Source organism: Schistosoma mansoni, chromosome 1, assembly GCF_000237925.1.
Source record: "Schistosoma mansoni strain Puerto Rico chromosome 1, complete genome".
Classification (NCBI taxonomy): domain Eukaryota; kingdom Metazoa; phylum Platyhelminthes; class Trematoda; order Strigeidida; family Schistosomatidae; genus Schistosoma; species Schistosoma mansoni.
In genome coordinates, this window is record NC_031495.1 from 29,611,548 (window position 1) to 29,635,293 (window position 23,746).

General features: G+C 34.2%; 1 protein-coding gene across 1 annotated transcript; it reads left to right on the forward strand.

Annotated features, from left to right (window-relative positions):
* Smp_158330 (hypothetical protein) lies at positions 1 to 23,740 on the forward strand (the record flags this gene model as incomplete). Its single annotated transcript, XM_018793979.1, has 12 exons — positions 1 to 27; positions 3,443 to 3,513; positions 3,565 to 3,709; positions 10,270 to 10,526; positions 11,653 to 11,824; positions 13,199 to 13,372; positions 13,993 to 14,180; positions 15,265 to 15,376; positions 17,185 to 17,385; positions 19,346 to 19,442; positions 20,958 to 21,289; positions 23,468 to 23,740. The coding sequence occupies 12 exons, from the start codon at positions 1 to 3 to the stop codon at positions 23,738 to 23,740; spliced, it is 2,049 nt and encodes a 682-aa protein (XP_018648437.1).
* Between the last annotated feature and the right edge of the window lie 6 nt (positions 23,741 to 23,746).

Genomic DNA, 23,746 nt, shown 5'->3' on the forward strand with positions numbered 1-23,746 from the left:
ATGGAGAATAATGAAAAAATAAAGGAAGTAAGTATGATCTATAGCTCAGGCACAGCTATTTTGTTGTTGTTTGGAAAGTCGGTTGATGAATTTCGTCAGAATAATTTATAGTTATGCACTCATACTTAACTTTGAAAGTATAAAATCGTCCAACGTACTTCGGAATGCCAAAAACATATCAGGGAATATTTTAATCACTTTGAAAGCTGTTTTTGGGAAATCGCAAAGCTGTTAAAAGCTTCAATGTGCGTATGTGTTCGACTTTTCACTCTGCAATTTCAATAAAGATAGTAACTTACGTCACTGAACGACTTTTTTTCTGTCTCTATAAGCTGGTATTATTCATAGCTTCTTAGTGTTTAAATGATAAAGGATAATGTGGTAAATCTGCAAATGTTTTTTATATGTAGAAGAGGTCATTCCAATATGATGATAATGATCTCAATTTTTAGGAAGCAGCAACATACAACTTAGTAATTTATGTTGTTAGTTATTGCAGTTAAATCTATTTGATGTAGTCAGTTGCAAACTTGCATCTAATTATTGACTAATTCACATAAACGACACACTAGTTCACTTTGTTCAGAGATGTCTGTTGACCAGATAAATAACTCATTTGTAATTCAATTTATTTTGACATAGTTTTGTTATAGGTGTTAAAATTTGTAGTTGTATCTGCCGTAGAATTTTTTCGCGGCGTGTATTAGTTGTTACCTGTAGTGATGTTTTTTTCACGTCGAGAAGTATCAGCCCTTGCTTATTCATACAGGGGCAAACAATCAATTGTGTCCGCAGTTATGCAAAGTAGCCATCCCGATATTTTGTTCATATACAACAATAACAAATAACTGACCTGGCGTCTCTTCAAAAATGTCATTGCGTCATCTAAGAAGCCATACAAGAAACCAAACTATCAGTTAGTACATCAATGAGTCAAGTGAACAGTTGTTCAGACTTTATTTCATCAAATAGTTGGTTAACCAAAGTATAGGATTGCCAAAGGTGCAATGAAACTCACTTAAAATATGATGTAATGACTCGATAAATAATTTTTATGTTGGCGCTTTTCATCCAAGACTTAGTAATGACGAACAAAGATCAGTTCGGTTCTCGGCAATATCGGTTTGGATATACAAAATAACTTGTTAAGTAGTTTATTTTGTGGTTCGTAGAGCAGTGTTAGATTGTCTAATCCTGCCTATCCTCGCAAGCTGTTTATAAACTGCTATAGACAGTCAGTCATCGATGGTTAATTCCAATAGATGGTTTGGTGTTAATTTGGAAAGTGAGTACTGCTGATAGCTACTGGTACTAGATAGGTTAAAAATAATACTAAGGCCAACAAAATTACAAAGAGTGTTTTTATATTAATCATATTCTTTTTATTTCGTGTTCGTAAGTGACATTCATCATGTTTCTTATTGAAATCTAGTGCATTGTTTAGTTTATTTATGGAGAACAAATGTGGTTTATATTCCCATCTTTTAAGAGCCTGTTGTGCTCTAAACATATGCGTATGCTCGTACGATGGCATGTCATAGCACTTTTCGTTTAGACTTTGTGTTCTTAGGTCTAGACTTTCCCTTTTATTTAGTAGTTCTACAGATGACACTACGACAAAACCTCTGTTATAGGAATTGAAGCATTTCCTAAAAGGAGGGAACCACAATGAATGTTATCCAATGTTATGCACTCACCAATGATAGCATTGAGGACAAAAAGATCAGTCTTACGAGAGGTTGCAATCGATCATAGTGAAGTGCTCAAGAAAGGAACTGACCATCCTGATGGGCGATCTAAACGCCAAAGTCGTAATGGAAAACACTGGATATGAAGATATCATGGGACGACATCGAGTGACTGGGATAAAGGAACGAGAATGGTGACGGATTTATAAATTAATGTACATTCAACAAATTGATTATAGGCGGGATAATATTCCCACGCAAATGCATACACAAAGCTACATGGGTTTCATCGGATCACACTACACAGAACAAGATCTATCATATTTGCACCACTAAAAATTCAGAAGGTCAGCGGAAGACGTATGAACCAGGAGAGGAGCTGACATAGTCCGAGGTCACCATCAGCTGATGGTTGCCAGGACAAAGCTGAAGCTAAAGAAACAATGGACAACTGGAGAAATGGCATTACAGCAGTTTAACACTGACAAACTCAACGAATTCAATTACTTGACTATGAGAGAGCAATTGACAGCGTGAACAAGAGAACCTTATTTAACTTCCTTCGAAACTATGGTGTGAATAGCTGTGAAGATCGTCAATATCATACGGAATCCATGCGACGAACTGCACTAGAAGGGGATGCATGGAGGACCGATGACAGACTCATTTCAAGCGAGTCACACAAGACAGCTTACTCTCCCACCTTCTCTTCTTTTTTGTGGTCGACTGGATTATGAAGACCTCCACACGTGACGGGAGGCACGGAATGCAATGTGCAGCTTGGATTCAACCAGACAACTTGGACTTCACAGATGACCTGGCTCTCGTACCCCACGCACATGAGCAAATACAGATGAAGACAACTAGTGTAGCGCCAGCTTGTGCATCGATAGGCCTCAACACATGCGATAGAAAAATCAAGATCCTGAAATGCAACACTGAGAACACCAACCCAATTACATTTGATGGAGAAGCGCTCGAAGAGGTGGAAAGTTTCACATCCCCGGACAGCAACATCGATGAATGTGGAAGATATGATGTAAATGTAAAGGTGAGGATTGGCAAAGTAAGGACATCATTCCTACAGTTGACGAACATATGGAACTAAAACAACTGTCTGCAAGCCAATATGAAAATCAGAATATTCAATACGAACATCAAGCCAACTCTACTGTACTAAGCTGAAATATGAAGAACTATCACAACTATCATCAAAAGAGTATAAGTATTTATAAACAATTGTTTATACAGGATACTGAATGTCCATTGTCTGGAAACCATCAACAATAGCCTACTATGCGAGAGAAGAAACCAGTTTTCATGTGAAGAGGAAACTAGGCAAAGACGTTGGATGAGGATAGGAAGCACATTACGGAAATTATCGAACTGTATCATGAAGCAAGCACTAACTTGGAATCCTGAAAGTAGACGGAAAAGTGTTAGACCAAAGAATCCACTGCGTTGAGAATTGGAAGCAGAGATGAAAAGGATGAATAACAACTGTAAATAAATGGGAAGGATTGTCCAGGACAACGTTGTATGGAGAATGCTCGTGGGTGGCCTATGCTCCTCGACCGGGGTTAACAGGCGTAATTGAGTAATTGTGTATATTCTAAATTATAAAATCTTAAAGTAGCATTACTGTGGTAAATGATTCTAAGAAAAACGAAAAGGTTTTGTCTGTTTAAAACTTATAGTTTCAATATTATAAGATCTTATTGGTAAAACAATTTCTTTACTTATTGATTTATTAGTTAGAAGGAAAGATTAAAGTGTATGAAGATGAAATCCTCAAAAAAGATGAGTTAATTCAAAAATTATCCAGGTAACTAATTATTTGATATTTTAATTTGTGTTAATTTTCTAATTCCATTAGTATGGATATTGGTCAATTTAAGTCTACTGAACAGAAACTTACTGGTAATAGTAATAGTAAAGAGCATGAAGAGTATCAACAGACAAGTATAAAACGTGAAGAACTTGCAACATTACGAAGCAAGGTTGAACAATTATGTGAAAAAGTAAATTATTTTTAATTATCAATGGTATAGTTTATGGTTGAGCATAAAGTATACGAAACAGATTTTTTTTGTAAAAAGGTGATTTTCATACTATGGATTATATCTACAACTTAGATTGCTGAAATGATCTATCAAATTTTGATTGGTTATGCTATAAACTGATATAATATAACCGAGTAACAATTGATCACAAAACAGAATATTACGACTTTTTTCAATCAATGAGAATTCATAGATAGAGGGACGGTTTATAATATCAAATCAACTGGCCGTACTTATTAAAACATATCCAGTAAAATAATGCATTTATTTGTTCATTAAAAAGAAATCGTGTTCAAGGGTAATTAATTCAGTACAACTTGTCTGCTAATGAATATTAAGTCAAATATAAGAGAAATACTGCTGGGTAACTTATCATTATAAATATAGAAAATAAAAGTGAGTTCTAAAGCATAAAACATACTTTTGTCAGAAAATTTGTTTTCATAATGATCATTTGAACAGTTACAACTCAGATACTATTGTTTGTACTTTTATAAGATGACAGTCACTCTACATTGTTTGTAGTTATTCTAGAGTTGAGAAGTTAACTCAACTAACTCAGTGATAAATGTTTCAAACTGAGATGAGATATCTATTCAATGTCACCTGATTTTTAACAACGCCATGATAATTAAAGTAATTGTTACAATCAAATTAATAAACGAGAATTGTAATAAAATCTTTTACAACAGAACAAGCAGAATCTAACCAAAATTGGTAAGTTGTTTTTTCGGATAAAGGAAGTATCACTTCTTATGCTCCAGTAATTTGATGAAAATGTATATGAAAAAATGTTAAAATGTTAAGGTCTTCCTCTACTACCACTTTCCAAACTGTTAAATCAGCTGAAATACTAGTACACAATATTCATAATTCAGAGAATCATATGGGATTGATTTATCTATACTCTCGGGTATAACTATGATTGATATTATCTGTGATTTCTAACATTCAACTATAAAAGCGGTTTTTTAAGTCTTTAGAAATAAATAAAACACTCAGTTTTCAATGTAAAATGAAATATCGAACATTTCGATGTTTGATTATATTTCCTTGAAAAAGATTGGATCAGATTGCCAGGCGAAACGTTAAATTTCCTTCAAATTCATTCGCTGAGATTTTACAAATATATATTATTCCTATTTAATGTCTTACATCCACTCGGCGCTCAAATACTGTGAAACTATAAGATAGTGGTTGGAGGTGGTCAACAGGAAACCCTGGACTCGGGTTTCGTGCTACTTGGCACTCGTTAGCAAGGTGTATCTGTAATCTTGAGGGAACTGCTGCTCCTTGACGGATTGTTAGTGGGACATAGATTGGATTAAAGCATGTTTCATGCATGATGGTGTTGCTGCGCGCTGATTGGCTAATTCTAAACCGATCAGCCCGGGCATATTATTGGAGAAAAATCTATAAGCTTCTTATGTATATACTATAAATATATGAACGTTATTCAAATCAGTGATTGCTGTTCACTTATCATTATTATTTTGAATACAATTTCATTCCTGTTCAAAGTGTTCTGGTTTTGGGGTCTTGTCGAGTGTCATCGTATAAGAATACTAAGCAGCAGGAATAGCTGGGTCGTTTATATAGCAAAAATACAATTATAACAGTGGCGACGAGGAAAAAGGAAAATTCATTCAAAATGCCTATATCAGATGACCAGCTCAGCCGAATACTACAACAACAGCAAGCACAACTTGATGCACAAATGCGGTTGTTGGAGACTCTGATGAAACAGTTTAGCATCCAAAACTCGAGTTCACATGCTGTTTCAAGTACTTCTTGTGATGCAGTTGCCAGCAGCATCCCAGAATTCATATATGATCCCGAAAGTGGAAATACTTTTCTCACGTGGTTCAAGCGTTGGGAAGATACATTTAGAATAGAATTCTGTCAAAAAGATGACGCATGGAAGACTCGGTTGTTGATGCGTAAGTTGGGAAGCAATGAGCATGCACGTTATGCTGATCATATATTGCCAAAGTTACCTCGAGAGCTCAGTTTCGAGGAGACAGTAACGCAGTTGTCAGAGATATTCGGCGAATCTTCCTCATTGTTTAGTATTAGATATCAGTGTCTGAATTTGGTGAAACGTGAAGCCGATGAATATGGTGCTCTAGCAGACGTCGTCAACAGAGAGTGTGAACGGTTCAAGTTACGCTCGTTGACAGAAGATCAATTTAAATGCCTAATATTCATCAAAGCTCTCCAGTCACCACAAGACGCTGAGATTAGAACCAGACTTCTAACTCGTTTGGATCAAGATCCTAACATCACACTCAGAACGTTAACAGATGAGTGTAAGCGGCTACAGAACATCAGACACGACAATCAGTTAATTGAACAGGTAAATTCTAATTTAACCTGCAGTAGTGTAAATGCTATGACTAGGTTAAAAAGTCAGAAGCCCAATAAAACTCATAACAAACCAACGAATGCCTGTTGGTTATGCGGCGATTGGCATTATGTACGGTTCTGTCCATTTAAGATGCATAAATGTCAGGTGTGCAACAGACGTGGACATAAAGAAGGCCATTGTCCACCGAATCGTACGTCCCAGCCCAAGAAGAAGTATAAACGTCTTTCACGTGTGGTGAAATCAGCTGAGTCTAAATCTCTTTCTCTGGTAGCAGCTTTTCAAACAGGCTATGACATTCGGAGAAAGTATGTTACGATCCAGATTAATGGTATAGCGGTTCGTCTCCAAATTGACACAGCATCCGATATTACTCTAGTGTCTAGAGAGACGTATAACTTGCTGGGAAAGCCTCCAATGAAGCCATCGAAGAAAACGGCTAAAAATGCATCTGGAGGCGTACTGAAACTAGTTGACGAATTACAATGTGAATTTTCCTTCAATGGAAATAACTGTAAAGGGGTATGTTATCTAACAGAACGACCAAACCTTGATCTACTTGGTCTAGATATGTTAGAAAAGCTTGGATTAATGGATATACCCATCAACAGAGTTTGTAACGTGTCGTGTCCATCATTAGACACCACTTCATATGCAAAAAAGACAGGTGAAAAAGTCCTAGAAAATCTGAAGAGAAAATTCGCCGCTGTCTTCCAGAATAGCCTTGGTCACTGCACTAAAGTGAAAGCTCATTTACCCCTGAAAGCAGATGTCAAACCGATTTTTCGCCCGAGACGTCCTGTGCCATATGCTGCTCTTGAATTAGTCGATCAGGAACTTAATCGTTTGCAGCAAGCTGGTGTTATCCAACCGGTTAATTACTCTGCATGGGCCGCGCCGATTGTAGTGATTAGAAAGCCCAATGGAACTATCCGCATATGTTCTGATTTCTCAACGGGTTTAAATGCTGCATTGGATGAATATCAATATCCATTACCTGTTCCTGAAGACCTGTTTGCTAAACTAAATGGTGGTACATGTTTCGCGAAAATAGACTTTTCGGATGCCTATCTGCAAATAGAGGTAGATGACGATAGTAGAGAGCTTCTGACTATCAACACTCATCGAGGGTTATTTCAACACACCCGCCTACCATTCGGCATCAAGACCGCACCTGCCATCTTTCAGCAAATAATGGATACAATGCTAACTGGCATACCGGGTGCAGCAGCTTATCTAGATGACATCATAGTTATGGGTTCCAATAACAGTGAACTTTCCGATCGTCTACACCAAGTTCTCAACCGAGTGTTGGAATATGGTTTCCAACTACGTGAAGAGAAGTGTATCTTCTTCATGCATTCGATCAAATACCTTGGTTTCATCCTAGATAAGAACGGCCGACGACCAGACCCTGCCAATATAGAAGCCATTCAGAAAATGCCCGTACCAACTGACGTCCCTTCATTAAGGTCATTCTTAGGATTAGTTAGTCACTACAGCACATTTTTGCCTGAAATGCATCGAGTGAGAGGCCCTCTGAATGAATTACTATCGAAAGATAAACCTTGGCAGTGGTCAGCAGAATGTCAAGCATCCTTTGACAAAGTCAAGTCAATGCTCAGCTCAAAGCTTCTCTTGACACACTTCGATCCCAGCTTGGAAATTGTTGTCGCATCTGATGCATCTAGTCACGGAGTTGGAGCAGTTATATCACACGTGTTTCCAGATAAAACAGAGAAGACAATTGCCCATGCTGCCAGACCACTTACCCCAGCCGAACGCAACTACAGTCAAATCGAAAAGGAAGCTCTGGCAATCATTTTTGCTGTCAAAAGATTTCATAAAATGCTTTACGGCCGTAAGTTCACTCTGTTGACAGACCACAAACCACTGATTGCAATATTCGGTTCAAAGAAAGGGATTCCTGTCTACACAGCTAACAGACTACAGCGCTGGGTAATAATGCTTTTGAGCTACGACTTTAACATACGGTATCAGTCGACCAATACTATCGGTCAAGCCGATGCCCTCTCACGACTTATTGGAGTTCAGCATCCTGGACCGGAGGACATGATCATTGCCTCGATATCAGTTGATCCAGAAATACGGAGTGTAGTGGCAGCGGCAATCCGAAACACTCCAGTGTCGTCAGATGAAGTCAGAAAAGAGACTCTTCGAGACCCCGTTCTACAAGAAGTCAGAAAGTTCCACCTAGAAGGGTGGCCCTCAAAGATCAGTTCAACAGAGCTTCAGCAGTTTTATCAGCGCAGATTATCTCTTTCAATCATCGACGATTGTCTCATGTTTGCTGAACGTGTCATAATCCCAAAGAAGTTGCAACCGGCAGTCCTCGAACAGCTACATGCAGGACATCCCGGAATAAACCGCATGAAAGCTCTAGCACGAAGTTATGTATACTGGCCACAATTAGATACCCAACTCGAGCAGCTATCCCGTTCGTGTACAAAATGTGCATTGGCAGCAAAAGCACCACGAAAAGCAGAGTTGCAATCATGGCCGATACCACAGTCACCGTGGCAGCGTATACATTTAGACTTCGCTGGTCCATTCCATGGACAAACTTACCTTCTGGTAGTGGACGCATACAGCAAGTGGCCGGAAATCTTCATCATGGAACATCCAACTGCAAGCTGCACAGTCAAAAAGCTACGTCAATTATTCAGTCGTTTCGGGGTTCCAGAACAAGTAGTCAGCGACAACGGCACACAATTTACATCATCTATCTTTTCAGAATTTTGTCAGCAGAACGGAATCAGGCACATCCGAACACCTCCATTCCATCCACAATCGAATGGCCAGGTAGAACGCTTTGTTGGTACGTTCAAAAATGCCCTAAAAAAATCAAGAGGGGAAGGTACCACCGACGAGATCTTAGAGAGGTTCCTGTTTATCTACCGTTCTACACCGAACCCTCAAACAACAAATGGGGTCTCTCCAGCGGAAGCGTTACTTGGCAGAAAAATAAGGACACATTTCGATGTCATCCGTCCGACGCCAGCTCGTGAAAACCAACGAAACTTATCGATGGAGAAGCAGTTCAATCGACACCATGGGGCACAAAGACGATTGTTCACGGTGGGTCAAAAAGTACTTGCTATAGACTATCGTGGTAAACATCCTACGTGGACAGCTGGTCGGATCGTGAGAAAGAAACGGAATGTGGTTTGTGAGGTGTCAGTTGGCTCAGAAGTTTGGATACGTCATGCTAATCAACTGAAAGCAACTTCGATAGCCAGCAGCGAGAATCGACATCGAATACCTCTTGACGTTCTGCTAGACACCTTTGAAATCAAAACGCCCGGAACAGACAAGTCAGTTTCTGTGCAAGCAAAGAGTGACACAACTTCCTTATTGCCTAGACGATGGACAGATCGAAAGCGCAGGCCAGTCACTCGGTTGCAGTTGGACCCTAGCACCAGATCCTACGAATCTGCTCAAGGGGGAGGTGTTAGTGGGACATAGATTGGATTAAAGCATGTTTTATGCATGATGGTGTTGCTGCGCGCTGATTGGCTAATTCTAAACCGATCAGCCCGGGCATATTATTGGAGAAAAATCTATAAGCTTCTTATGTATATACTATAAATATATGAACGTTATTCAAATCAGTGATTGCTGTTCACTTATCATTATTATTTTGAATACAATTTCATTCCTGTTCAAAGTGTTCTGGTTTTGGGGTCTTGTCGAGTGTCATCGTATAAGAATACTAAGCAGCAGGAATAGCTGGGTCGTTTATATAGCAAAAATACAATTATAACACGGATTCTATCTCGTGTCACTCAGCCTCACAGTCAGAGACGTTACCATTGAGCTATTCGGGCCGCGACCTGTAGGACTGAGATGTGCTGACGAGTGCTAAGTAGCACGAGACTCGGGTCCAGCGTTTCCTGTTGACTACCTCCAACCACCATCTTATCTCAACATAGTGTAAGGAGTGTTGAGCCACCTAGACTAGTGGTCACATTGCAACTTGATCGATAGAATTCGATCAGCACTAAGAAGGACTTGACACACATGACATTGATCACCACCCAGTGATCAGTCAATTGTGACTTTGAAATTATTCACTCTAATTTAGACGAAAGTTCTTATATAAATATCATACATTTTATTTTTAAATTTACAGACATTAAGTCAAGAAAGTGAATTAAAAGCAAAATCAACCCTGTTAACTAATGCGGAAACAGATATTAGTAAATTAACAAATAAAAACAATGAAGTAATATCTGAAAATGAAAGATTAAAAAAACAATTAAATGATTATACAACAAGTATGAATACAAAAATTACTGAATATGAAATATGTAATAAAAAATTGAATGAATCAAATCAATTATTGAAAATTGAACAAGATAAGATAGAAGAACTAAAGAAGCGTTTAAAGTAAGTTATAAATTTGTTTAGTTAAATAAAAGCTTTTATGAAAGTTTTATTTAAACGGTGAGTTCTTTTAAACAATGAATATTGAACACATTTTAGTTATATTTCTTCTATGTTTAATTATCAGTTAATTTTTTTAGATAACGAGTCGAGGCTGATAGTTGCAGGATGTAGAACTAATAAAAGAAATTGAAGAAAATAATAAAATAATTGCTTATTGCTGCAAAGAACAAAAAAGGATGTGACGGAGTGTTCTGTTAAAATGACAACAAACAGGCTGTGTTATATACAGTGAACAGCCAACAAAACCGTTTTACCACTGAAATATTGTTTTTTTGGAATTTCAGAAATATTATAATAATACATATTCTAGGAGTGCTAAATAATTTTTTTTTTAATATAGTCTTAACCAATCTAAAATTACAGCAGGTATAATGGTTAGCTATTTTGGGTTGATCAATTTGACATGTAAGCGAACTATTATTCAGGTTATTACCAGAAGGGGTTTTGTGGAGATTTTAGTAATTTTATAGTTGAATTCATGAGTCGATTGAAGCTAGACCACCATGGAAAACCTGAAGCACTGGACGGCTGTTTCGTCTTATTGTGGGACTCCTCAGCAGTGCGCATCCACGATCCCGCCTCGCGAGCGAGATTTGAACCCAGGACCTCCCAGTCTCGCGCCAGAGCACTTAACTGATAGACCACTGAGACGGCATCCAACGGTGTTAATGTCTAACTTCAACTGATCCACGAAGTTGAGCAACCGTTCACCAATTGTCTTCAGTGAGTTAATATCTCACAACTGACGTAGTTTGAACTCCACTAGTCACTGCTTCTCCTGGGTTCGAATCTCGCGAGTGCGGGATCGTGGATGCACATCGCTGAGGAGTCCCATAACAGGACGAAACGGCCGTCCAGTGCTTCCAGGTTTTCCATGGTGGTCTAGGTTCAATTGACTCACATATATAGAAGTGTGAATAGATTAAAATGTTTCAAATCTACATTACTCAACTTAAATGATTTACACAAATGATATAAACTTTGGTTGGTCGACTACTTGCTAGACCATTTAGTCTAGTTAGTTTACCTGTTGGGATTAAGCAATTTATTTATGAATTTTTTTTAGTAAACAAATAGAAGAGAAAGAAAAATCTGATTATCAACTTGTACAAAATGAGAAATGTTTAGAAAATTTCATTACAAAAATGATTCATATATTTGATACATTTTTAAAAAATGATGAACATTTAATGATTGATTGGAAAAATGAAAAAAATTTAGAAGATTTAATAAGTAAAGTAAATTTTCTCTAGTTATTTTGTTTTTTAATTAATCTAATAGTTATGAGGTTGAATTTTATTTTTGCCAACTTTACCACTCATATTGTACCTTATTTAAACTAGAATTAGTTACAAAAAGTGTAGTTCAGGAAAAGAGATTATTTTTTAGTGCATAAGACATTCATATTTAGTCATGTAGCTGCCTTTTTAAAATGGACACTGTATCGAATGAAAGTATTTTGTACCGTAAACTGATAGTGTTTGAAAAACTACTTAAAAGCTTGTGTAAACATTGTGAATGAGATAGTTAACTCCGTCAGTTAAGAGTTTTTGTGGCAGTGTCTGACTAGTGTAACAAAGATGTAATTAGGATTAACGGATGCGCTTTGGTCGAATACTATTAGCTGTGTCGGAGGTAGTGGTCAGCCGTCAAATATTTTGAGTATGTCACATGTAGTCCATCAAAAATAGCCTTTCTCCCAAGTTTCGCTCACTTTTGTCATTATTATGCTCCTAGAAGTGGTATTTTGTTCATTAGAAATCTACTTGACGTTTAATAACTTGCACCAGACAAGGCGCCAGTTATATAGCTTTCTGTCTACCAAAAGACGGATGTACGTTATAGTACTCTCTCTTGGAATGTTTCTTATACTCTTTGTGGTTTAATAAACGAAATAGACTGACAGTATTTGATCAAAGGCACTCGATAGATATGTGTTGGATGTTTAGAAACCATCGATTAAAACTGTTCCTAGAAGTACGGTTTTAGTTTAAGATGTTAGATAGGTTGATGAGGAACATTTGTAGACTAAAGTGACTGAGAATGAACAAAGAGTGTCACTTGTCGTTTCTCAAGTCATGTTTAATGTCCGTCGCCTATTTCGTCATAACATATACAAAAAATCTTAGACAAACCCTATTTGTGAAGTATATTTTTTACAACATCCCTTGTTCACATAATCTTTGGACGTAGTAGACTGCTTAGAAATACTATCGGAAGCATACTACTATTAAGTAGTTTAAATATATTCTCACAAACTTAACAACCTTTTTTTACTAACATTTCGCTTTCATTCTAACTATTGTGTCTTAACAGTGTTTAGTCTCGGTAATACTTGAATACCGTTATCATGAAGAGCTGATACTGTCTGAAAGTTACTGGTAACAAAGAATGGTGATCAAATCTATATGTAGCTCTAAGCAAATGTATTGCTTAGACAGATTTTCTATATTAGTTCTGGAATATCACAGCTTAAATAGCACTTTTTATTTGTAAAATTAAAAATAATGTTAAAACGTCAATACCATTTAACTTCCATACAGTAATTTTATTTATTTATTTCATTTTGTTGTATCCTCTTTATTTTAATCCGTTTTCTTTTAAATAAATAGGCTAAAGATGTCGTCAATGAAAATTTAAAAAATAAAGGACGTATTAAAGATTTATTGGATCGTTTAAAACAACATGAAAATGAAAATGCCGATCAAAAAAGTAGCATGAATCGTTTAGGTGAATTATTAACTAAGAATGATCGTTATGAACAAGAAAACAGAAAACTAAATCAGGTATTAATTTTTCAATTTAAATAAAATGTTTGTTGTTATTGCCGAGGAATAATAATAATAATAGTCAGTCAGTCACAAAGTAGAACTTCGTACGTACGTACATCAGTTCGAGTCGCCATACCACATTAGCACAGAGATGCAGTTGTCGATTCAAATTCCATAGTGGTAGAAGTAGTAAGAGTATAAGCAGTCAAAAAATTAATCAAATTTTTACTCGTGTAAAAGTAATGCAGAAGACTTTCAGTCGGAATAATAACATTCTACTACTAGAAAGATTTCATTCATTTTATATCTTAACTGAATGGTAAGATTAGTAACTTTTAATTTAAGATACTTAAGATATCCCAAAATCTGTTTTCCAAATTTCTGGCACACCTCGCTAGTGAGCGCTGAATAGCACAAAAAGTAGGTGTAAGGTTTTCTGATGACTATATATATAGACACTCAATAACTCAGATGATCTAGGTAATGTCAAGTCACTATGACCAATAACCATACAGTAACTTAACGGATAGAATCTGATCGACATTAAAAGATTAGAAAATATGACATTAATTCCTCACTATTCAATGACTAACCAATGGATTATATTTTTCTTCATTCAAATATAATTTCAATAGGAATTAGAATATATTCGATGTAATGAAAAAGCTCTAGAAGAACGAAATCGTGTATTGAATAAAGAATTAATTGATTCACAATTACATATAAGAGAATTAGATAAACAATTACAAGATACAATCAGTAAAAATGAGAAAAATCATTGGAGTAATCAAAATAAATATGAAGAAGATAATTTATTATTTCGGTTTGTTAATCTTTTATGTATTAATGGTTAATTTTTTGTGTTTTTAAAAAGAATATTTGATTGACTTTTATTGATATTTGGCGTTTGAGGTGGAAGGTACTGGGTTCGAGTCCCGGAGTGAACACCAACTCTGAGATGCAGGCACATCCAGACGACGAGTCCCAAGTAGGACGAAAAGCGCGTCCTGGATCTCACTGCTAGCCACTATCTATCTTTGCTTACAATGCTTGTGAATCAAGGCTATATCGAGGCAATAAGCACAGTATGCACATATGCCAATTAGAGACTGATCAGTTGCAGTCCTAAACATCAATGGGAAGATTCAAACAAACAATACTAATTGAATTTTTACTGTAATTATGGTTTTTAGAATAAGTCGTTTAACATCAAGAAGTAAACAATATTTACAGTTTTTTTTATCATATACTGATATCAAGTTGGAGAATCGCTGAGAACCAGAATGTGATGATGAACATGTTTTGATCTTTATGTTAAATTGTATCATGCTGGTAGTCAAAATTTTACGTTCGTAGGATCAGTTCTGTAAGACATTGATGTAATACTCTACTATTGAAAAATGCTTCAAACTAGTACAAAACACTTACCTGCAGTATATCTATGATTAGTGAAGCGTATAAAATTCTATGGCTTAAAATGTAGTAAACCAAAAAAAATAGATAATTGTCATTGGACTATTATCCTTATATATTTTCTTTTGAAACATCAGCACTGTCGTCCACTACAGTGAATAGTTAGCGTTTCTAATACAGTGTTATATTCCTTGCCAATATAATGCCATATCATAATTCTTTTAAATACCATATAAAGTGAACAGACAATTTTTTGTATATTTGGGCTATGACCAGAATTTTAGTGCAGAATGCGTATTTGGATGTATTTGTTTCCGTGTTGATGTTCACTCTGGTATCTGTTGCTCTGAAATGCTTACAATCGGAAACTACAGACACTTATTTACCGTAAAAATATTTATAAATCGAATATAATTGTATGTATAAACCTGAATTTATAATTTATAATAGTTTTAAATCAATTCATTAACACAGTATATGTAATCTTCAATTAGGAATTCATTGGCTTCATTGCTGTCGTACAATAATTTCCAATGTAATCCAACTGAAATATCTATCAAAGAAAGTATTAGAAAGTTTATGAGTGAATTACAAGAACAAAAAGATGTAAGTTATTTGTATCAAGTGTTTGATTTGACCGTCTTAAAAGATAAACAAGCGGTCAATATGGTTTTCAAGGTAGAATATCGGGCCTATTTCGTTTCCGCCATACCAGAACACAGTGCAATGTTTTAAGTTTATCCATGTCAAATAGTAAAAGTGGAGTTAAACCATTATCAGAAGTTCAAATGGACTTCTTAGAACAAATTAACAAACTCAACTTCACCCTGATCATTGACTCGTTCAGAAAATGGGTTTTAATGTGAAGCCAAATTTTCTTTATAATAACATTTATGGTATCAAATAGGTGTTCCCCAAGTTTACCCTTGTAATCCCTGAGGATTTCTATGTAGTATATGAAATACCAGATTTCCTCTTTACAGGTTTAACACCAATTGGTTAGCTGAATGTTTACCAATACCTTTAATCAGGATAGCCTGGAACTACAAAAAGAGAATGCAGTCGTAAAATGGCATAATTTTTCTGTGGAGGTTCTAAAAATCCTCCCAATTCAATTGATTGATAATACTTTTGTAGAAGTGGTATTTGAAAGAAACGTCTACAGCTAGTAAAAATAGCTTGGTCGAAATGTTGTCAATTACACTTTCATGTGAGAATATATATGACACCAATTGTTATCTTAAGGTGAGTAAGTGGTTTAATATATGAAGCAGATTTGAAGTGAAAGAGATCAGCTAAAAGCATGAGTCATACACACCATATAAATTACATATCAAAAACGCCATCATGGTATATATATATATATATATATATATATATATCTTCGAGATGAATTCTAGAGACTAGTCACAAAGACCCACACTTCAGTAAGAACAATCAAATTTCAACCAAGTGGTATTATTCACAAGACAAGGTATTAAACGTATTTTATCAGAGATAGAGTTTATCAAATTTACACAATGCCTGAAGGTTGTATGACAACTCATTACAAGCTTACTGATGAAACTGAGATATACCAGTGAACTGACTTTCTTGCTTATTTAAATCCCAATGTTTATCTGTTTACATTTCAGGTCAGTTTGATGAATGATAGATTTTGAGCGGGTTGTAAACATTATTATTTAATATTAGGACTTCTCGTACGGTTTGTGTTTTCATTCAAGTGATTAAGATTTTCTTCAGTAGCTCAGGCAAGGCAAAGATTGTATCCATATTTGAGATTGACGTATATTGATTTATCTTCCTCTGTAGTACTGTTTATAATAATCGAAAACAATACATCATTTATGTTAAAATCTGGAAGCTTATATTTGGACGTGATAGAGACCTGTATACAGCGAATAAAATCATCCTAGAACGTTGGTTTCGATAGCTTCACCATGCTTAATGTATGACATTCAAGCTGTGGTCATAGAGATTATTGTTTATTGATACTGAAAATAGTCATCAAAACAGTATGATAGTCAATTTTGAACAGTTAGCAATAGAATAACAGTGTTAAATCATCAGTCAACCACAAATTCCATTCATAATAACTATCTATCTCATATGTCTGGCAATTCTACAGGTTATAGCCTAGATATGGAATCAGTGGCCATAATTTTGCAATTGTTTTTGCCTTCCGTATTAAACATAAACTATACTTTGGTCAAAATAAAATCTCCCTCGATGATGCGTCTTATCTGAACCGTTTATATTATTAGTATTTGACTTTTTCCATCACAACACTATGTTTTCTATTTGTAAGGCTCATTTCGTGATAACTCATCATATTAAGTCTGTTACTTTTAAACAACTTTGCTGATTAACTAGTTGTTTTAATTTATGAATTATTATTTTTATCCTTCATCTAGTTATATTCAAGACTTGAAATTCGTTTATCAGATACATTAAGACGTTTAGATCATTCACAAGCTTCTAAACACGAAATGGAACGTATGTTAGAGAAAACGGAACATGAATGTTTTGATCTGCGTGAACAGATTAGACGTCTAGAAACAGATTTGATCAATTCTGATATGGTAAAACAAGAACAACGCTCAGATAAATTAAAAGTAAGTATCCATGTATAGCACTGATACGTTGTAGAAAAAACAAATATTGATTATTTTTTGGCTACTTACGAGTAATAAGTAATACTTACTAAACAAAACCAGTTGGTGAAATCAAGTAATCTGTACACAAAATGATGCTATCCAATTCGAATTTTTTTTTTAAATTTATATCAAAAATGAATAATAGCTATTGAACTAACGCTTAACAATGTTCTAGTCATGTCAAAAGCTCGTGGCCGATATATTCTCTTTAAAACCCTAGGTTTGATGAGTAACTTAAGTCTAGTACTTTTTAGTCTGAAAAGAAAGCTGCTAGTTTGTTATGGTTCCGACAGATATCACTATCTAGTTTGCTTTCTTGTAAGCATTTGATTGACACAACTAGTTCATTCAACGAAGATAATTTTCAACTGAATTCTCCCCGAGTAAGCTCCAGAAATGTTCGTTACAGGTCAACAGCTTAGATAACTTAATCAAAAATATAAAAGTCTTCAGTACTATTTCAAGATTTAAACGAATCATCAACTGGCTTGTGTACTTTTGAATATTCATTAAGCTCTAGAAATTCACGTAAAATAATAATCAGTTAAATAATGAGTAAAGATAAGTGTAATCATATTGGAATTTTGAATAATTAAGGCAGCTGAAAGTGTTTCATGTGTTTAATCACCGCTCTTGTCAGTCTGCTGTGTTTTAAAGTATAACAACGGGTTGAAAAACTGACAGGAGAGGATTAGTCTAAAAAATTCTATCTGCCAATGAATTCATTAAATAGTGATGTTAACCTTGACGTGATATAGTCTCGGCTCACAAGATTACCGAAATCTAAGATTGAAGACCTCAAGTCATATGGTTCAAAATAGGTCACAATAGCGTGGATGCATCCACTTTTTTAATCTTCCGTTAAATTTTGTAATTCAGTGATATCTTTTCATGCAATAGTATACTATCACGTTTTGACTTGAAAAATTAAAATAAATTGAAAATCTAGTGGATTCCAATAAGTTAGATTCAAACACTACTGCATAATGTCAAATTATCCACTACCACTGATATAGTTTTTAAAATTCTTCGCACTTCATTGTGTTAATTATCACTCACTTTACTGAGGAGAGTTGTGGGAGCTTGAAAAATTGGACGTGTATGTCTGGTTCTACATTAATATGCATTGTAGGTTTGTGTTGAAACAACAGAACCTCTAAATAGAGTGCACTGAGACTCTAATATGTTTTATTTATAGAAATGTTTTCGTTACTTACAAAAATATAATTAAAATGTTGCGTTTTTCACATTTTCATATGGCTACTACTTTTGTGCACTACACTAAATTATTGATTGAAATACATTAGTCTATATTATATTCAATCAATTTTAGAGCCTGTAAAGAATGTTGTTCACCTATCACAATTAACTACTATTACTAAATAATTATACTTTTATTCTGCGTTTTCACCCGTTTTCTTAGTTTTAATATCATTTCCACCTATACTACATCTATTACTTACTGAGATTCATTTATTTTGAAAACTTTTTTGTTTTGAACGATAAAGCCTGATTCATTTTCGCTATTTGTTACTGCTTGTATATGAAATCTCTGAAATATTCATTAATTTATAGTATTATTTACAGTTAAGTTATTGCCTGAATATTTGATGTACCCATTTACTTTCTGACTTTGTCCTGGAGGGCGCAATCTTAGCTTAGGCATCTCACTGTTCAAATTTCGTAAACATCATTCATATGCTTTTAAATAGTTAATGTCTTGAAAACTGGAGTAACTGTTAGAAATACTAATGAAACATAATTATCTGTACTGTGTTTTGAATAATAAAGAAGAGATAACCATTCTTTATTAATCACTGGATCTTCTTTTTTTGTAATTGCACTAAAATTGTCTAGCGTGTCAAATTTTTAACGTTCTGATCAATAATATAACATTTTTATCCTTATATGTTGACAGATTTTCTCGTATCTCTGTAAACTTGCAGCAAAAGTAAGGATCGATGAAAAAGTTGCTTCAGGAATGAGATTTGATGAATTACAAGAAGTCCTTTTGAGTAAGTTAATTGTGAATTGTTGTATCCCGAAGAGAATGGTGAATGGTAACTTTTTAGGACTATTTATGGACCAATTTAATATGCATATTTCCTATTGTATAATAGTTGTGCCATTAGCTTTATTTTGACCTTTGAACTATTATTATACCATTCTTGAGTTATCATCAGTCTAGTGATTACTTTGCCCCTATTCACAGCCACATTTGGCCAAACCTTGTACAAATGTTATTTTCTATTTTATGTTACGATGTGGTCTGTTTGATTGGTATATAAACCCAGTATGTTTGTGAATAATGATTTATATCGCAGAGGCTGTTATTGGTGTTCTGGACTTAACTGGCTGAGCTAGGCAGAAAGCAGGACTGACAAGTAATCAAGACTGCTCGTACGGCTTTTGTGTAATCATTGCTCCAATCGATAATTCGCTCTTCTCTCATTGGCGGGAATCAGCACGTTCATATATCAAACAGGGCACAAACTCATTCACACGCTATAAAATGAATAAAATTATAATGAAACAGATGTCTCTTGGGAATTTTAAACTTATCTCAACACATAGTGTTAATAATGTTGAAACTGACTATTGGGCTTTTGGAAGAACTTTGAAGAAATTTCTTTATAGACGTTTCATTCTAATCATTATCAATATAAAAGATTTATTAGGAGTTCATAGGCAATCCATATTCCTAATGGAGGCGAGAACCCATTTATTGTACATATATGTTGTATATCAAAAACGAGAATAAGTAAATGATGTATTAACTGTTGTGTTTTTTTATTATATATAGAACCTAACATGTTTTGAAATAGTCCATATGCTAATTGTACATTAAATCAGCAGTACCCAGTTATAAATATATGGTTTCCTGTGTGTTGCAAAGGGTCGGTCATCCTATAAGTATACTCAAAAGTTGTTTAAAGTACCCGAAATCTTTTTTTTTATTATTTCTGAACCAAGAACTTTACTCCTGATTTGTTGAACAGCAGGTTATACAATAATCTTTTATTTTAACATATTTCAATGAAATACAGAGTATCAATATCAATAATTATCGAGTTGAATGAAATATGGAAATCGTTTGTTTAGAACATCTATACTCCTCTGAATGGTTGGAATATAAACTTAAATAATTGTACTGTAAAAGATCAAAGCAGTTATGAATTGGAAAAATAGCATGCTGTAACATTTTCTTATCAAAGAATGATTTCCTTAATCACAATAAAAACATGAACAACGAAAGACAAACCAAAAATCTTCAAATGTTGTAGTTTTATACATCATTCACAATGAAATACAGATAATTACTGGTATAAGCACTCTAATCTAAAGGTACTTCTCACACTAATATAAGTTTATGAGGAATAATAATATTTTGCGAATAATCAAGCGCTTAAAATACCTTTAACTACCGTTAACGGTTGCTTTTTTCAAAAGTTGATCAACAATTTTCAGATAGTCTGTTAAAGGGATATTCAGTTAATCACTTTCATTGGTTTTCAATATTTTATATACAGCAAGAATTGGACAAATAATGAGTGGTGAATACACTATGTTAAGTGATGTTCAAGCTAATGCTGATCGCATAAATGGTTTAAATCGTAAAGTGAAAAGATTACAAGATCAACTAGCAAGTAGAGAAATACAATTAGGTTTATGGAAAGAGAAAGCTAGTAAATTAGAAGATCAATTATCTGGCATAACTGAAACTGAAATGAAAGCCCATGCAAATAAAATTGCAGCAGAAAAATCAGCTATCAATGCTAGACGATCAGAATTGGAAGTATCTAGATTAAAAGATGAGTTAACTCGTTTAAAAGCGGAACTATTAGATTTTAGTGATGCTAAAGTAAGTAGTTGATTGAAAATATTATTTTGTTTTTGATTTTGTTGTCTATCACCATCAATGCGTTAACTATTTCACTAAAAATATTATGTAAATTGTTGATATAATCTGTATCAATTAATTGGGTGTATTTGTAAATTTCTGCTATTTCTCATACAAGCTAGTTGATAGCCGTTTTGCATTATTTATTAATGTCCACTAGGCTAACTGTAGCTGCCTTGTGAAGAATAATTTTGTTGCTTGGCAGGATTTTACTTTTTTATGGTTACTATGATTAGTTACCTCAGCAATCAAGGGATTGATTTTCAAAAACTAGTTGCATTACTTCACATATTCATTCATACTTCAGTCCTTATGACTATGTAGGTAAAAAGTTTTTAGCTTGTAGAATGTTAATCCATTGTTTTCTTAAAATAACATTTCTTTGACATTTTGTTTAATGTCAGTGTTAATTAGTGAGTGATGAAATGGGAATTTTAGATTAAATATAGAAAACAAAATACAGTATTAGCTACTTCAGTCCTAAATTTATGCCATACATTACGTATATACAAGTTAAACCAAATAATCTTTTCTTAAAAAATTTAAAGAAAATTTCCGATATTTAGAATTTCATAGTGAACATCAGTTTCAAAGGTTATGTCTCAATGTTTTATTAGGTATATAGTGAATAATACACGTGGTTACTTCAGTGACTGATTTTCGTTCCATTTTTAGGTGTTCCAAGTTCGAAACATCGTTTTAATTAACACTGATTAAACTACACTTACATAACTTATCATTAATAGTTGAAATTCACAATATGTGTGTTTATGTAGTGTATGTGTGTATGTATGTATGTATGTATGTGTATGTCTTAAAAACTTCCTGTTTTGTTTTCGACATTTAAGTTTCATTTCCCAATATGCTGTAATGGTATATTCCTATAAACTATTTCATTCTATCATCGTTATTCACCATTTGCAATTTGTTTAAATATATATTTTAAACTAATAGTGAAATGGTAATAGCAGATTTTCCTCTAGTTTATTAGCTAGATTTCGCCAAATTGAATATTTTCAATTACTGTCAAAGTCATCTCTAATCAAAGAAACAGTCTACAGTAAACATATTCCCTACTTGATTGATGAAAGTAAACAGATTATGGAAAATAAAATTGTATTGACAGTCGTGATAACTGAGAATATAAATGTTAACAGTTCATCTATTTTCATAAGTGTGTACGCAAAATCATGAATACTAATGTTATCCAACATAATTTTATCTATTATCTTTAGTAGTATTGGTTAGTAGAATATGTATAACATGTTGAATTGTGAATACTTTTGTAGGTTAGATTATAGCAACCATCCTTCAATCAATTTCGATTGTGGTTAACTTTGGTTAAGCGCTTTTTATTAACTTACTTAACAGACATCGTTATTTGGATAATAACAATTTGCATATTCTTTGTACTGTATGACCACTAGAGCACATGACACTCTAGCCAAAATGGGTTGACATTAATTTCACGGCACTTATGATCCCCTACCACCCATTGATTCGAAATTTAAGGGTGTGAAAAAAAAATTTACTAAAAAAATTTAAAAAATCGCCGTGATTTTTATGTTAATCGCCAAATTGTCGGTTGCTTAAGTATCGTTCGATGACTCATACTCCACCCCATATATATATGAACGCAAATCCTTTTATCAGCTTTTGTTTTGTTTTGCTGCGCCCTTATTAAATTTGACTATAAATTGCCTATGTAATTGCTTGCTACTCGCTTGCTGCTCACTCACTCGCTGATATTCGCTCAGGTGTTGGTAGCTTTCTGGCCTGAGTTATTTGACAATAAACTGTAGTTGCTGCTTCTCTTTACCTTCTGATTTTATGCACCGTTAAGATTGGTATTATAACGGTTATCAAGGTGAATGATTAACGAAGCACGGCACTACAAGATTAATTTTGAAGACTTCTAAGTTAATTAATGTTCCCTTTATTTCGAAAATGCTTATTTAGAAGGAACAAATATTTTTTGAGATAAAGGTATAAAAACATGTTTGTCTACTGCCTTATAAATTTTAAGTGTTCTTTTTAAAATTTAAATTAGTATAAGTTAAAATGAATCGGCAAGATTTTAAAACAAACGGCGCTCTTTTTAAACATTTACTTTTCTATTTCCAAATTACATTTATTTAGATTAATGTAGTTAAATATGAAGAACAACTAGGTGAGCTAACTAAACAAAACAAAGAACTAGAATGTATACGTCAAAGTCAAGCAACTAAAATTGCTGAGTTAACAGAAAAAATGGAATTACAAACAAACGAGGATAGTGATAATCGTAATCGATTAGAAGAAGAATGTAAATGTTTAATAAATGAATTACAATCAACTAGAAAGTCAATGGAACAACTTCGACGTTCTGAAAGAGAGGTAGTGCAAGATTTTCAATGTTATGTACTTTTCTGAATTTGA